Raw genomic sequence first — 13897 nt, 5'->3', positions numbered from 1 at the left:
TAAAAATTTAATCGTGCAGATAGCTTCACGCTAATAAGTAATAATGTCACAAATTTTATTGCAAAAATGTCGGCTACACGTTATTGCACGTACAAATAATGCTCCCATTACGTGTCAATTTATAATTCGTTCATGAAAATCTCAATGAAGCCTCCATTTCAAATGCTTATCCTCCTATAGTCAAACAGCCTATATATACGAATAATCCCATGTCCACCACAACAAAAGTCACATTTGTCCTTTTTTTTTTTCCAATCAATACATACAAACAATTTACTTTGATTTTTATATAGTTTCTTGATTTTCCATCTTTTAATTTTTATCGTAATTTTGAATTTTGATCTTTATTACTCAATGATCAATAAATCCTATGAACTCACACGCCGGATTTTGCATTTTCCAGCAATTCATCCTTGTGTGTCGGTTTGTTTCTCTAGCCTCGTGAATTCTTTAATCGACTTATGTCATACCATATGTGAATACAAGTCAACAACTTTCTTTACGAACAAGAAACATGCAAGAGTCTTGATCCATTTGATCGAGAATTTGCTTGTTTTTTTCGGAGAAATACGAAATGGGAATTCAAAAACTGAAAGCACCTTGGTTTTAGGCTTGTCTGAGCTTCATTTCATCTTCCAAAAGGTTCAATTCCTTTTGGAGGATTGTAGCAGAGATGATGCTAGGATATGGATGCTGGTGAAGTCGGAACATGTATCAACTCAGTTTCGTGTGCTTGTGAGATCTATCGATGTGGCTTTGGATGTTTTGCTGTTGGACGGATTGGATGTTTGTGTTGAAGTAAGAGAATTGGTTGAGTTTGTGAGAAGGCAAGCACTCAAGGCAAAATTTGATGTGGAAGTGGATGATAGACGAGCTTCAAGGAAGGTTGTTCGAGTTTTAGAACGATTTGGGAACGGAATTGTTCCTGAAAATGGTGATTTAACGCGGGTTCTTGAGTATTTGGGAATACAAAGTTGGGCCGAATGCAATAAAGAAGTCAAGTTCTTGGAAGGTGAGATAGGGCAGGAGTGTTTAACCGCTGAGAAAAGAGAAGTGGGATTTCTCAGTAGTCTAATGGCATTCATGATCTACTGCAGATGCACCCTCTTTGTTATTGTGGACAATGCACCAATCAGACAATCTGATGGTGTAAGCTGCATCAGTGATCTGATTAGGTGCTTGAATCCTGATGATCTCAGGTGTCCAATCACATTGGAGATCATGATTGATCCAGTCACAATATCGACTGGGCACACGTATGATCGGTCCTCAATCATGAAATGGTTCAAGTCGGGAAATCATACCTGTCCGAAGACGGGTGAGAGGCTTATATCAGTAGATCTGGTTCCGAATTTGGCTGTTAAGCGAATCATTAAACAAAATTTTTTGGAGAATAGAATCCCGTTTGTTGAAACCGGAGGGCGTAATCATGATATACAAAGGTTAGCTGGTGCAGGTAGTGTCACAGCTGAGCAAGTTATGACACTGCTTGCCTATTTTCTCGTTGGAAGGCTAATGGGTGGAATGATTGAAGAACAGCACAAAGCTGCTTATGAGATTCGTCTGCTAACCAAAACAAGCGTTTTTAATAGGTCTTGTTTGGTGGAAGCTGATGCAATCCCGCCTCTCTTGAATCTGATTAGTTCAAGCAATCCTGCAGCACAAGAGAACGCGATTGCAGCTTTGATGAATCTCTCGAAGTACTCAAAAAGCAAGAGGATGATGATTGAGAGTGGAGGATTGAACCTGATAGTAGGGGTGTTAAACGAGGGACTGAGGATAGAAGCCCGCCAGTATGCAGCTGGCACGTTGTTCTACCTTGCTTCAGTCGAGGAGTACCGCAAAATGATTGGGAAGGTTCCGGATGCTATTCCGTCTCTAATGGAGTTGGTCAAGGATGGGCCTGATCGTGCCAAGAAGAAAGCATTGGTCAGTATTTTCAGCCTCATTATGAACCCTGAAAACCTATGGCGGGTGCTAGCAGCTGGATTCGTCCCTTTACTCGTTAATCTGCTTACATCTTCCCAAAGGGAAGATCTTATAACAGATTCACTAGCAATTTTAGCAACTATAGCTGAAAAACTTGATGGAACAATGGCCATTATGAGTGCTGGAACTTTACCTGTAATTTCTGAGGTTCTCGGTTCTCTGAATTCACAAGCAGCAAAAGAGTATTGCGTCTCATTGTTACTCACCTTGTGCATTAATGATGGAGCAGACGTGGTTCCTCTTTTAGTAAAGAGCCCGTCTCTAATGGTATCTTTGTATTCCCTACTCACTGATGGCACGCCTCGAGCAAGCAAGAAAGCCAGTTCACTCATCAGAATCCTACACGCCTTCAATGAAAAAAGCTCCTCCGGCTTGATGGCTCCAGCCCTTCCACCTGAACAATTCATTCACGTGTGGTAGCCGATACTTTTTTTCTTTGGCTACTCATCCATACTACGAGTATCTGTTACATATATAGTATATAAACATGGTCATATATTTTATTTAGTGACAGTAGCTCGATTTTTTAAGAGCTGGTCACTAAACTGCTTCTATATTTATGATGAAGGTGTGTACAAATACATGTTGAGTTGTAATTCATTTTCCTACTGTTAATAATGATAATAATGTTGCAGAGCAATAAAAGAAAGTCTGTCTCCATGACTCCATCTCAAATTAAGCTGTTCTCAGTTTATATATCATTTATACTATACTTTTCTTTTGGCATCTGGTTGCCATAAATCTTTGTACAGAAGACAGTCGTGTAATTTTCCCATTCTGCCAACAAAAGTATGTCCTTACAAAACTTTATCCCCTTTTACAGCATAGTAGTCTTCTAAATAGATTGAAATGAAGGTTTAGAGCACTTCATTTTTTCGAAATTTGAAGGGCTTTCTCAAGAGATGCGATCACTTGTTCCATGGATGGTCGTTGTTGCTTAGGCGCAGTGCAGGACAAAGCTAGAGTGAATACAAGTCCAAGAGCCTCGACTGAATATTCCCCATTTAGTTTGGGATCAGCAAATTCTGATACATGCCCGCCCTTTCTGAGGTTCTTAGCCTGGATTCATTAGTGAAATTATTACATAATGCTAATAGAATCATCTCAGATGAAAAATGAAAAAGGTTGAAAAAACTTTAGATCAACAGACAATTATTTCCTACCATTTTGCTCAAAGGCATTGGTCTTGTCAAGTCCATGTTGATAACCCTCTGTCCTGATAAAAGTTGCAGAAGCACCATACCAAAACTATAAACATCAGTTGAAGAATTAACATGGCGGTTCTTCTGGTACTCGGGATCCACATAACCAAATGTTCCTCGCACTTCTGAGCTAACATAGGAATGGCCAACGGAGATAACTTTAGATAACCCGAAGTCGGACAGTTTGGCTCGGAAGTTGGTGCAGATAAGGATATTTGCGGGCTGCAATAGGTCAAATTGACAAAGACACCACAGAAAAAAATAAAAAAATAATAAAAATCAGAGGTCTAAAAGAGGAAAATTATGTGAATAAGTGACAGCTATACCTTGATGTCACGATGAACAATGCATCCTTCTGGATATGTATGGAGAAACCAGAGCCCTGTGGCACAGTCTATTGCAATTTCAAGTCTTTGGATCCAAGTAAGAAATTTATCTTTACCTGCTCAAAGACATTTGTACAGGGAACATGAAAATCTTGATACAATACTTTTCTTCCAAAGAAATAAAATAGGAATAACTAAGTATACCGAATAGCCATTCTGAGAGGTTTCCATTGTGACACAGCTCATAAACCAAAAAACACTCGTCTTGTCCATCACAATGGCCTAATAGTGCTACAAGGTTAGGATGTTTGACGTGCGCTAGGCTAGTAACTTCTCTAACAAATGTTTCCATGTGGCCATCATTTATTAAGTGCTTAACTGCAATGTGCTGACCATCTGATAGAATTCCTTTGTATACCTTCCCTGTAGAATGGCAAAATCATTGAAAAACTAAACTCTCAATACAAATGATCCATATAAAGAAAAATTTCGGAGAAAAATGATGGCTCGTGTTAAAAAATAGTGTATTTATCAAGTTGTCTTGGCAGAAGTTATGTGAAGGAGTTCTATTCCGCAAAATGTTTTCAACTTTCAAGGTGATCCTCTAAGCTACTCCCAGTTAAAGTTCTGAATACATGCATTCTGGGAAATTGTCCAGTTGAATTTCTACATTTGAGTGTTTCAACGATGTTAATATTATTGTTTCACCAAAGAACTAAATAAGGAAGCCATTTGCTGTGTACATTTTTGTGCATCAGCCTGAGCCATTATAGGAATGATAATGAAATTCTGATCTCATTCACCATAATGAACAATATTTTTTTCTAAATACGCATCAAATGCGATTTTCCATTGACTAATGCCTTGAATGTAGAAGAATGAAGTCCATCCTATTGAAATGGATAAGTTTTTACCTGCTATGCCCTGGCCAATGAAGTTATCAGCACTGAGATTGTCTGTGGCTGAATATACTTCTTTAAGAGAAATCTTATGATAGCCGGATTCTTCAGAGATCAAGTCAATTCTCGCTGTTAAGTTAAACAAAATTAGCTAGGAATTATTCACAGCTTATAATCTATTTCAACATCATGGTAAATTGTCATTAAGTCTTACCATCGACTCCTTTTGCACACTCTCCTTTATTGGATTTTCTACACAGGATCAGCAATGCAATAGCTAAAACTATTGTAATCCCCACCACACCACCAATCAGGACTTCCCGGCCTGTATAGTCACTAGAATGGTTAAGAATTCTACTAAAGACGTATAGCTGATTATTTTCGTTCAAGGATCAGGATATACCTTTGTGGGACTTATGATGCTCTTCAACTTTTGCTTGATCAGCTGCAGAAGATTATAGTTATTACCCAACAAGATTAATATTAGTCAAGAGTTTGAAATTCTCAATATTAGGCTACCTAAAGGAAGATTCTTATTTCCAAGGCAGTTATAGATTGATTGGAGCCATTTTGCATCATTCATTCTTTGGCTTGTCAATGAAACCAACAGCACAAACCTACATATATCGGCTTCTACTTTGATCCCATCATTGCTGATATTGTTAGGTGAAGTGCTCATTTCGTCCCACCTCCTCAAACAAGAGCCACACATCTCATCTGATCCACCATCAGATCCCAAAAGCTTGCAATCTTCACCGAAACTTTTCAATCTACTTCCTAACTTATTGACAACATCTGTCACTGAATAATCAGAGCATTCTCCATATAATCCACTTGTTAATCTCTCGATCCCACAACTAAAAACATCTTTCTCTTCAGTCTCGAAACTATACAAGCAGTTATTTTGCTCTGTCGCATTCAAGAATATTAGTCCGGTTTGATTGGCTAGTCGTCCCAGTGAGTAAATATATCGAACAAATGGTTTCCCACAAAAACTGTCATTCAAGAAGCCATCCCAGTTGCCTGCTTTCAAGTTTGAATAATTCAAAACTGATGGCACATTGAAATCAAGAACACACTCATTGGCTGAGGCCTGGAAGGGGATTGTTAAGGGAACAATAATCATGTACAGGGCCAGAATTTGAATTAAACAATCAAATGATTTCAAAGTAGTCATCTTGATAAAGGGATATGATTATGCCGCAGAAAACTGAACAATCTTGTACTTAAATTTGTGAAGGGTGATGATCATCAAAAGTGCAGGCATATCATTGTATAATTATTTAACTATGGTGTAGAGAAAGGATATGTCACTGACATTTTGCACTTGATCGAGTAATAAACAAACTGTTTTGAATGATTTTTGCTGTACTTTTCCTTTTCTATTCCTTTTTGGTGAAGTGATGGGTTGTGATGACATATGTTGGTGTTATACACCAAAGAGTCATGGGCCAATCGTTGAAGTTTATTCATGAGTTAATTTCACTATTAGTCATTGAAGTTCAAGCAAAATTTCTAAGTGGTCATTAAATATTTCCTGCGACTCATTTAGTCATAAAAATTAAATAATTTCATCCAGCGCACCAACAATTAAACATTCACATGACTAATGGTCGTTAAAGCACTCGACTCTTTCCTCCTCCATCGGGACACTTTTAGTATTTATTAAAGATGAAAAATATGACAAATGCTAAAAGGACAATTTACAATGTCTTGATCGAACACGAGTTCTTTTCCTCAAGGATCACATTATACTTTGAAAATTTGTAGTTTTATCATATGAATAAGTCAATATTATGACTTGTATAATATTATCAACTAAATATGGCCCAAATATAATTTAATGACTAATATAAATTTTTCAGTGGCTATCTCTGAAATTATAACTATTGTGTTTATTAAATATTTGAAAACTGGAAAAAAGATATTCCAACATGGAATGGGACAATTGCCGAACAAGGAAAACTGCAATAGAACAAGCTTGTAACAACAAATGGAACGATATTAATTTTGCTCAGGCTTATTTAATTTGAATAATTTGGATCTTTGACAATTAAGTAACAGTGTCGTTTTCGAAGAAAAATGTCTCGACTTGTATGCCATGTCCAACATATAAATATAATATTTACAAATTTTTTAATGTTGTAAAACTTTTTAAATGAATTTCTGTAAAAACAACAGGAAGAATTGCTCAAATACTAGCGAGCAAGGTCTATTTGGGTCAAAGAGAAACTAATCCAATTTGTAATTGTTGATGTTTATACAGATCGATCTAATATAACTTTATGGGGTTCTCGGACATTTCAAATTGTCTTGAACTCAAATTTTATTATTGCTCAATTATGAAAGTTCCGTGCATGTTACATTGTGAGAAAAAGAAAAAAATAAATAAATAAATAAATAAATATATATATATATATATCTTGACCGGATACTTTCATGCCATTTTTATGCACAAATTGTAAATTTAAAATGCAATTTAATATTTTTCTTGTAGAAGCAATCCAATATTTTTATTTTGCATAGTTTGTAAGGAGGGGAAGATTTTGGCTGCTATTACAACTACTATTCATATCAACAATGGCTTCCGCAGGTATGAATTCGATTTATCAATTTATTATTTTGTGATTCTTGATTCTTAGCATGATTACAATTAATTTAACATGGCCAGCATTCTTCAAAGGTATAAATTGTGATTAACACAAGGGAGTGAGACCGACTAGATTTGGCTTTATTTAAGTTTAAAAGTTGTTTTAATTTTCTATTTTTGACATATTTAGGTAAAATCATATTTCTTACTGAAAAAAGTATTTATTTTGATGGTTATGTAGGAGGTGCTATTAAGATAATTAACTTAATAATTATAAATATTGAGCGGTAAAAAAATTATTTTCATACTTGCTTATTTGTTTATATAATTTATTAAATTTATCTTGTGGCATTCAATTTTGCAAACCAGATCAAGAATAGGATAAAAGTTATACTAAACAAATTATAAACCATGTTTGGCTAAGCTTATAAAATTTAAACTAAGTAAATTTTAAAATAATTTTATTAATCAAATTAAAAAAATTAAAATAATTCTTATTTATTGTCAAAGTATGTGTCTTTTTACGTAGATATAAAATAAAAAAAATTAACTTCTTAAAACATATTTGAACGTCATGATAAACAAGCATCGAATACGAAGTCTGATTTGTAGATGGCGACCATCTTAAAATTAGGCCTTTTATGAATAAGAGAAATCCACAGAAAGAACTATGTGACCCAATCAACCTTTAGCGTTCCTTTAACATATTTAACACCTTCTTTTGACGTTTTTCATTTAGTCATAGTTAGAAAAAAAATTAGATATTGTTTATAATTAAATTTACCTATAGCTTAGTAAGAATCAAATGCTGAGTACACTAGTAAAGGTGGTGCTTAGGGCTAGACAAAACTTTCGAACCGAGTCGACCGATTCTTCTTAATTTATAGACCCGAAAAGGTATCTGAATCGAGAATCGAAAAATAAATAAGAACCGAATCTTTCTAATATTTTTAATTAATTTATTTTAAATAAGTCAAATTATTTTATTTTTTTTAAATAAATTTGCTAATTAATTAATTTAGTTCAAATTCAAAAATATGATTTCCTATTTCTAATTTTCAATTCAAAGCTAATTTAATCAAATCGACCTAAGTTTTATCCAAATCTATTACTCTACCGTAGTACTATTTCTACCATTTTGAAGAAATTGAATTGAAGCTTAACAACTCCTCGTTTAATTATTTTGAGCTCGCTATCTTCCTCTTCCTATAATTTTAACAATTAAATCTATGAAGAATTCAGCAGAGAGAGACACAAAAGATACATAAGATTGGACTACGTTATTTTGTAAAAGTTAAAATTGAATATATCATTAGTCGAATTAATGTAACTTTGTAAATATTAAATTTTTTTAATTATAATACGGAACCTGGGAACTGAACCCGAATGGTTTTATAATTAAATTTGGATCCGACGATTTCATTTATTAAATACCCAAAAATTTCGGGTTCGGTTCTTGTTAGAATCGAAAAGGACCATGTCCAGCCCTAGTGGTGCTTTCAAGAATTCTGAAGATCAGACATCTATTTTTCAATTAGTATTGGTTTCAAGATTAAGATATGGGTTCAGGTCTAAGATTCGATCATCGAGATGATAAGAAAATGAACTTGTTGGCAGTGCACCCGATGAAGGCTCCATGAATGATGCTAGAGGTGCCTAGAGTCAGGATGGACTTCCAGGGCATGCCCTACACCATTGATGAACTATTCCTTTCCCTCCGTCAATTCATTTTCAATGTCATCTCTCTCCGCATCATGACCACCACTCTATGTTCCTCTCTATCATTCGTTTTTGGTTAATTTTAGCCAACGATGTTTTTAGTTCATTCTCCTTCAATTTTTCAAAGATGTGCGTGTGGATGTGTATTATTGGTAGTGACAGTGACGGATATTTATTGACCACAATGGAGTTGGGTGGACTGCTGTAAAGCCGACAATCTTTGACTAGTTTTAATGAGGTGGTCACTAATGGTGACGGCATAGATAGTGTACCATGTATGTACAAGTGGTTCTGATGGTGACTCTAGAGGTGGTGTATGTAACAAGTAGTTGTGGTGCGCGACAACGATGCTGACAACATAAGTTGTCATAGAGTAATAAGTTATATAATAAGTGTGGGGCGACGGCTTGAGTATCGAGGCTTACAAATAACCACACTTTGATATTAATAATGGCAACAACTGCGTGGCGATAGTGGAGGTGGAAAATGTGTAACAATGTAACACCTTGCGTTTCAAAATCCATGTAAAGAAAAAAAGAAAAGGAATTTACATATTAAAAATAAGTTTTAACTTACCGGCGTTGATGTTGTTGACGATGTCGAAAAAATTGTGGAGAAGGTTTTAGAACATTAGTCTTTCATTTTATTCTGTCTCTCTTTGAAAGCATAATTAAATTGAGGAAATTGACCAGGATTAGAAGAAATGCCTTATGTCCCTCAAAAGCCCTCCGAAGCACATATAAAATTAGATAATATAACATAATATATGGAAGAACGATGAGAAAGAAAGTTGTATATATTAGTCATCTAAGATTACTATTTGACATACATTCTTTCAAAAAATACATTCTTAAATAGTTATTTCATATTTAACACAATCTCAACAACACATTCTTCAATAAAATAATATTACATACAAATTTAGAAATTTATTTTTTCAACCACAAATATCCCATCGATATACACTATTCAAAAATACATTATTATGAAAATAATGTGGCTCAAACAAGGGCTAACTACCTGAGGTTGAATTTTTATATTTAATTATTCTTATAGTCTCAATTGAACGAGATAAAATTATTAATTCCATTTTAAGTGGCCATCCATCTTTAACCAGTTATTTCAAGTCGATCATCTAATGATTTTTCATTTCGAAGTATTTCTCATAGCTGATTGCAAATTCTTCAAAATGATACCAAGAGCCTACTCTCACGATCGAGTTATATAATCCAAAAATAATTTTAAAATGGTGACGAGCTCGAGTTAGGCTTATTAAACCCCATTTCGTGCAATCATTTTTAACTCGTTACTACACTTGACGATTTTGGAAATTTAAATGTATCTTAAAAACTACACTGTGAGTATATTCAGAATCTTTCCTAATGTTCGAGAATTGTATTTCCAAATTGACTTGGTGAAATGAGCCAACTGCTAAATTTTTCATTATTTATTTATTTATTTTTATTTTTTCTTCTCTTTTGGGTGCTTGATCACACATATGATCCTCCCCTGATAGTCAGCGAGTGAGATACGTTCCTCCATCTCCCATTTATGGGAAATTCCAATAGAAGCCAAAACCTATTAGGGCATGTGAACACATTCAGAAATATTATCATGTTATTGTGAAGAAAATCATAAAGTTATAGCCATATCTACATCGATCTTTCGCACGCAAATTGATGTCAACAACCTAAGTTCAATCTACGACTCCGTTGTAGTTTGCTACTCATAATCGAGATCTCGATACAATATTTACTCATGGGGAGATTAAGAGGTTCTTCACCATTAACCCTTTGCTCCTCTTACCAAAAATAAAAAAATAAAAAATAAAATAAAGAAGTAAAACCATATAGAAAGGAAAAGGAAGAAAAATGTAGAACTCCACATATTTTCTGACTATTCATATCTGCATCTTTATTATTCTCCATTTTACATGAGCTAATACATATGTCAGTCACAACACACTTCAACAATATCTACAGAATTCCCCATACAAACTTTATAATTATTCAAACTATTCTCAACCACATTGCCATTCTGAAATCTTATTCAAAATATTATCAACCACATTGCGATTCTAACATCATAGTATCATATATTTTTAGACGGAATAAGCTTAGTATTCTAGTTGCTGATCACGGATTAATCGGATATATAACCACCTTTCCGGTGGCTCGGTTTGTTTCAAGATAAGCAAAAGCTTCATTAACCTTGTCGAAAGGGAATGGCCCCTTGGGGTCAAGCACCGGCTTCACCTTCCCACTCTCTAGAAATGGATTTAGCTTCTTCAGCATTTCTCCATTTGAAGTAAGTACAAATGAAAAACCAGTAGGTGTTTTTGCACCAACTATTAATAGTACACTGCCACCTTCCTTCACTACTTTCAGTGCCCTATCTTCCTGCCCTGTAGTTTTTCAAAGAAAAACGGTGTCATCTTTAATCAGCAATAGTGAACTCTTTGCGAGCAACCTCTAAGTCCAAACAACAAAAACTAAAGCATTATTCTGGACAAGTAGGTATGTTATATGAATCCTTTTTCACGACTTTGTTATGGGCAAAACTTCTAGAGGACGGTCCTACAAGTACATGTGGTAGGACTGTCTATTCAAATCACGACACCTCGGCATTTGCACTGACTTTGTTTCTATCTTACCATCTTGTACACAGAGATGTCGTGAATTGAGTGGCTCAAGGTCCGGCGTGACATGATTTGAATGAACGGTCCCATCACGTGTGCATATAAGACCGTCCTACCCAAACTTTTCTCCTTTACCACATCTTACTCACCCATAATATGTACCACGTTCATTTTTCAACAGAAGAAAAGAATCCAAGTTTTTTATATAAGCTTCCCCATATAACCCATTCACACAAGAAATTAACAATCATGACATTGTCACTGTAATGGATAGGCATATTTACCTCGGACAACGTCAAAGGACCTTAGGTACTTGGGATACCCGAAAAGAACACCATACAACACGCTAACCTACCACAATGATTCATTTTTAGGACAAAGATGTACTAATTTTGTTGTATAAATATCCACTTGCTCCTAACATATCCACTTAGATGTTAAAAAGTCTTTCAGTTTTGGTGCGAAATGAGTTATTGTCCAATGGCTCGGGTATGAAAACAATGGCCATCCACTGAATCAGAAGGAGAAATGTTTAGTCGCATAATGTGTCCCAAATAAATCTAACAGTATTAAGACGGTTTCAAATTTAGTAGCAATTGTGATATTGTCTTACCGACAGCATCATAAACGACGTCGAATTTTTCTGGTAGGTCTTCGAAGTTCTCCTTGGTGTAGTCAATAGCCAAATCAGCTCCCAAGCTTTTCAGAAATTCCAGTTTACTTGTGCTAGCAGTAGCAGCAATCTTTGAAGCACCAAACACCTGTTTTGCAAGCTGCATCACAGAAATACATAGATGGTTTAAATGTTGGCTAACAATTCCTAGTACCAAAAGAATCTAAACCATCGTGGCATGTTTGATAAAGTGGACTCGATAGTATTATAGTTAAGTAAGAAAATGAAGTAAAACTCTTATTCATTATATGATCCAGTCCAATATTGTTATCAGACGTGCTCTTAATGTTGTCTTATAGATAATTACTTGATCCCTCGAATGAACTAAATCACAGCTCAGAGGTTTTTACCTGGATTACAAGAGATCCAACTCCACCAGCACCACCTAAAACGAGTATGGATTTTCCGGCAGAAAATCCGGCCGTTTCAAGACCTTCGTAGGCAGTTTCAATTGCCAGAGGAAGACTAGCAGCTTGTGCAAAATCAAGATTCTTGGGCTTAAGAGCCAGTAATCTTTCCTCCACAGATGTGTACTCGGCTAACGAGCCGTATCGTTTAGGTTGTTCTAGTGCATTTTCATTTATGTCGCCATATACTTCATCTCCTTCTTTTAGGCCTTTTACTTCATTACCAACTTTAACTACCACACCAGCAACATCGTAGCCTGGAACAGTCTATTGGAAAATAAAAAAAATAAAAAAGAAAAATAAAAAAGAAAAAAGAAATGAAAACAAATTGGATATTGTCAAGACTTCTCAAAGATTTTGAGGCTGCATTTTTCAACAATGAAACTTCTTAAGATTCATCTAGGCAATCAAATTGGATATTGAGAATGATATATTAAACGAAATTGATAACGATAAAATTATACCATATTTTCAAAATATGAAAAATACGTAGATAATATTTATATTAAGAGTAATGCTATGTTGTCCCATTGGGCCCCGTGACAATTTAATTTCAATTATCATTTAATGCTACGTTAGTGCCATTAGATTGGGGTTGCAACCAAGTAGGACTAAATTGCATTACTCTTATATTAACGCATTAAAATATTTTATTTGTGATACATCGTCTCAAAAATTTGCTATGACTTTTGCCCACCTGAAGAAAAATTCCTTGCTTTGCCACTGTATCAGTATGCTAATAAAAAATAATTCAACCTAATACAAGCGGGCTAAATTGAACATGATAAATTATTCAGTTTTCCCAAGACATGAGCGTGCTTCACTGATCAAAAAATTGACTTATGAGTAATTTTTTATTATTTTAATCTTATCGAAACATGCTCATAATGGAACGAAGACACTGAATAAAAACCTGGAGAAAAAGGAGTAAAAGAAAGTTACAGGAGGTTTCGAATCAATGGCCTTAAAGTTCCCTAGCCTCCTCTTGTAATCGACAGGGTTAAGAGACGCTGCCACCACCTTGACCAAGACCTGATCATCCTTTACTTCCGGCACTGGAAAATCGGCCTCAAATTTCAACACCTCAACGCCGCCGTACTCGTTGTAAACCCAGGCCTTCATTTTGGATGGTATAGAAGAAGACATTGTCGAGAATTCAGGAGGAGCAGCTTGTGTACGAGAAAATGGGAATTTATATCCACAAATGGTATGATTTTCAGATGGTGATAGCGAAAGGCGGCTGCAGCTGATTAGGTGAAGGAGAGTGGTGACGGGTCAACATAGATGATGACTCCAAGAGTTAAGCAGCTGCTAGAAGGGGTAATGGAGGAGCGGATGAATTGATTTCAACGGCCGCCAAAAAATTGTTTTTTCCTAACTACAAATCAATGCTTGACATCCGTCAATCCCTGCTATTAGTGGAGCAAAACTCGTTCAACGATGCCCATAACCAT

The 13897-nt window shown here is 35.3% G+C and overlaps 3 protein-coding genes across 3 annotated transcripts; 1 reads left to right on the top strand and 2 right to left on the bottom strand.

Moving 5' to 3' along the window:
* Nucleotides 1-247: 247 nt before the first annotated feature.
* On the top strand, nt 248-2649 carry LOC111395452 (U-box domain-containing protein 19). The gene has a single exon (XM_023021452.1). It carries the CDS (start codon nt 355-357, stop codon nt 2407-2409), a length of 2055 nt encoding a protein of 684 aa, XP_022877220.1. The 5' UTR covers nt 248-354; the 3' UTR covers nt 2410-2649.
* An 84-nt stretch (nt 2650-2733) lies between these two features.
* LOC111395460 (nodulation receptor kinase-like) lies at nt 2734-5843 on the bottom strand. Its single transcript, XM_023021464.1, has 8 exons — nt 4936-5843; nt 4820-4861; nt 4631-4741; nt 4432-4545; nt 3722-3940; nt 3518-3633; nt 3153-3413; nt 2734-3048 (listed from the first exon to the last, which is right to left on the bottom strand). The coding sequence occupies exons 1-8, from the start codon at nt 5591-5593 to the stop codon at nt 2857-2859; spliced, it is 1713 nt and encodes a 570-aa protein (XP_022877232.1). The 5' UTR covers nt 5594-5843; the 3' UTR covers nt 2734-2856.
* A 4738-nt stretch (nt 5844-10581) lies between these two features.
* Nucleotides 10582-13792, bottom strand: LOC111395443 (2-methylene-furan-3-one reductase-like). The gene is made up of 4 exons (XM_023021441.1): nt 13386-13792; nt 12387-12710; nt 11977-12136; nt 10582-11129 (listed from the first exon to the last, which is right to left on the bottom strand). Exons 1-4 carry the CDS (start codon nt 13587-13589, stop codon nt 10861-10863), a joined length of 957 nt encoding a protein of 318 aa, XP_022877209.1. The 5' UTR covers nt 13590-13792; the 3' UTR covers nt 10582-10860.
* Nucleotides 13793-13897: the final 105 nt, after the last annotated feature.

Source organism: Olea europaea, chromosome 1 (genome assembly GCF_002742605.1).
Source record: "Olea europaea var. sylvestris chromosome 1, O_europaea_v1, whole genome shotgun sequence".
NCBI classification, from domain to species: Eukaryota; Viridiplantae; Streptophyta; class Magnoliopsida; order Lamiales; family Oleaceae; genus Olea; species Olea europaea.
This window is presented reverse-complemented; position numbering and strand designations above follow the sequence as displayed.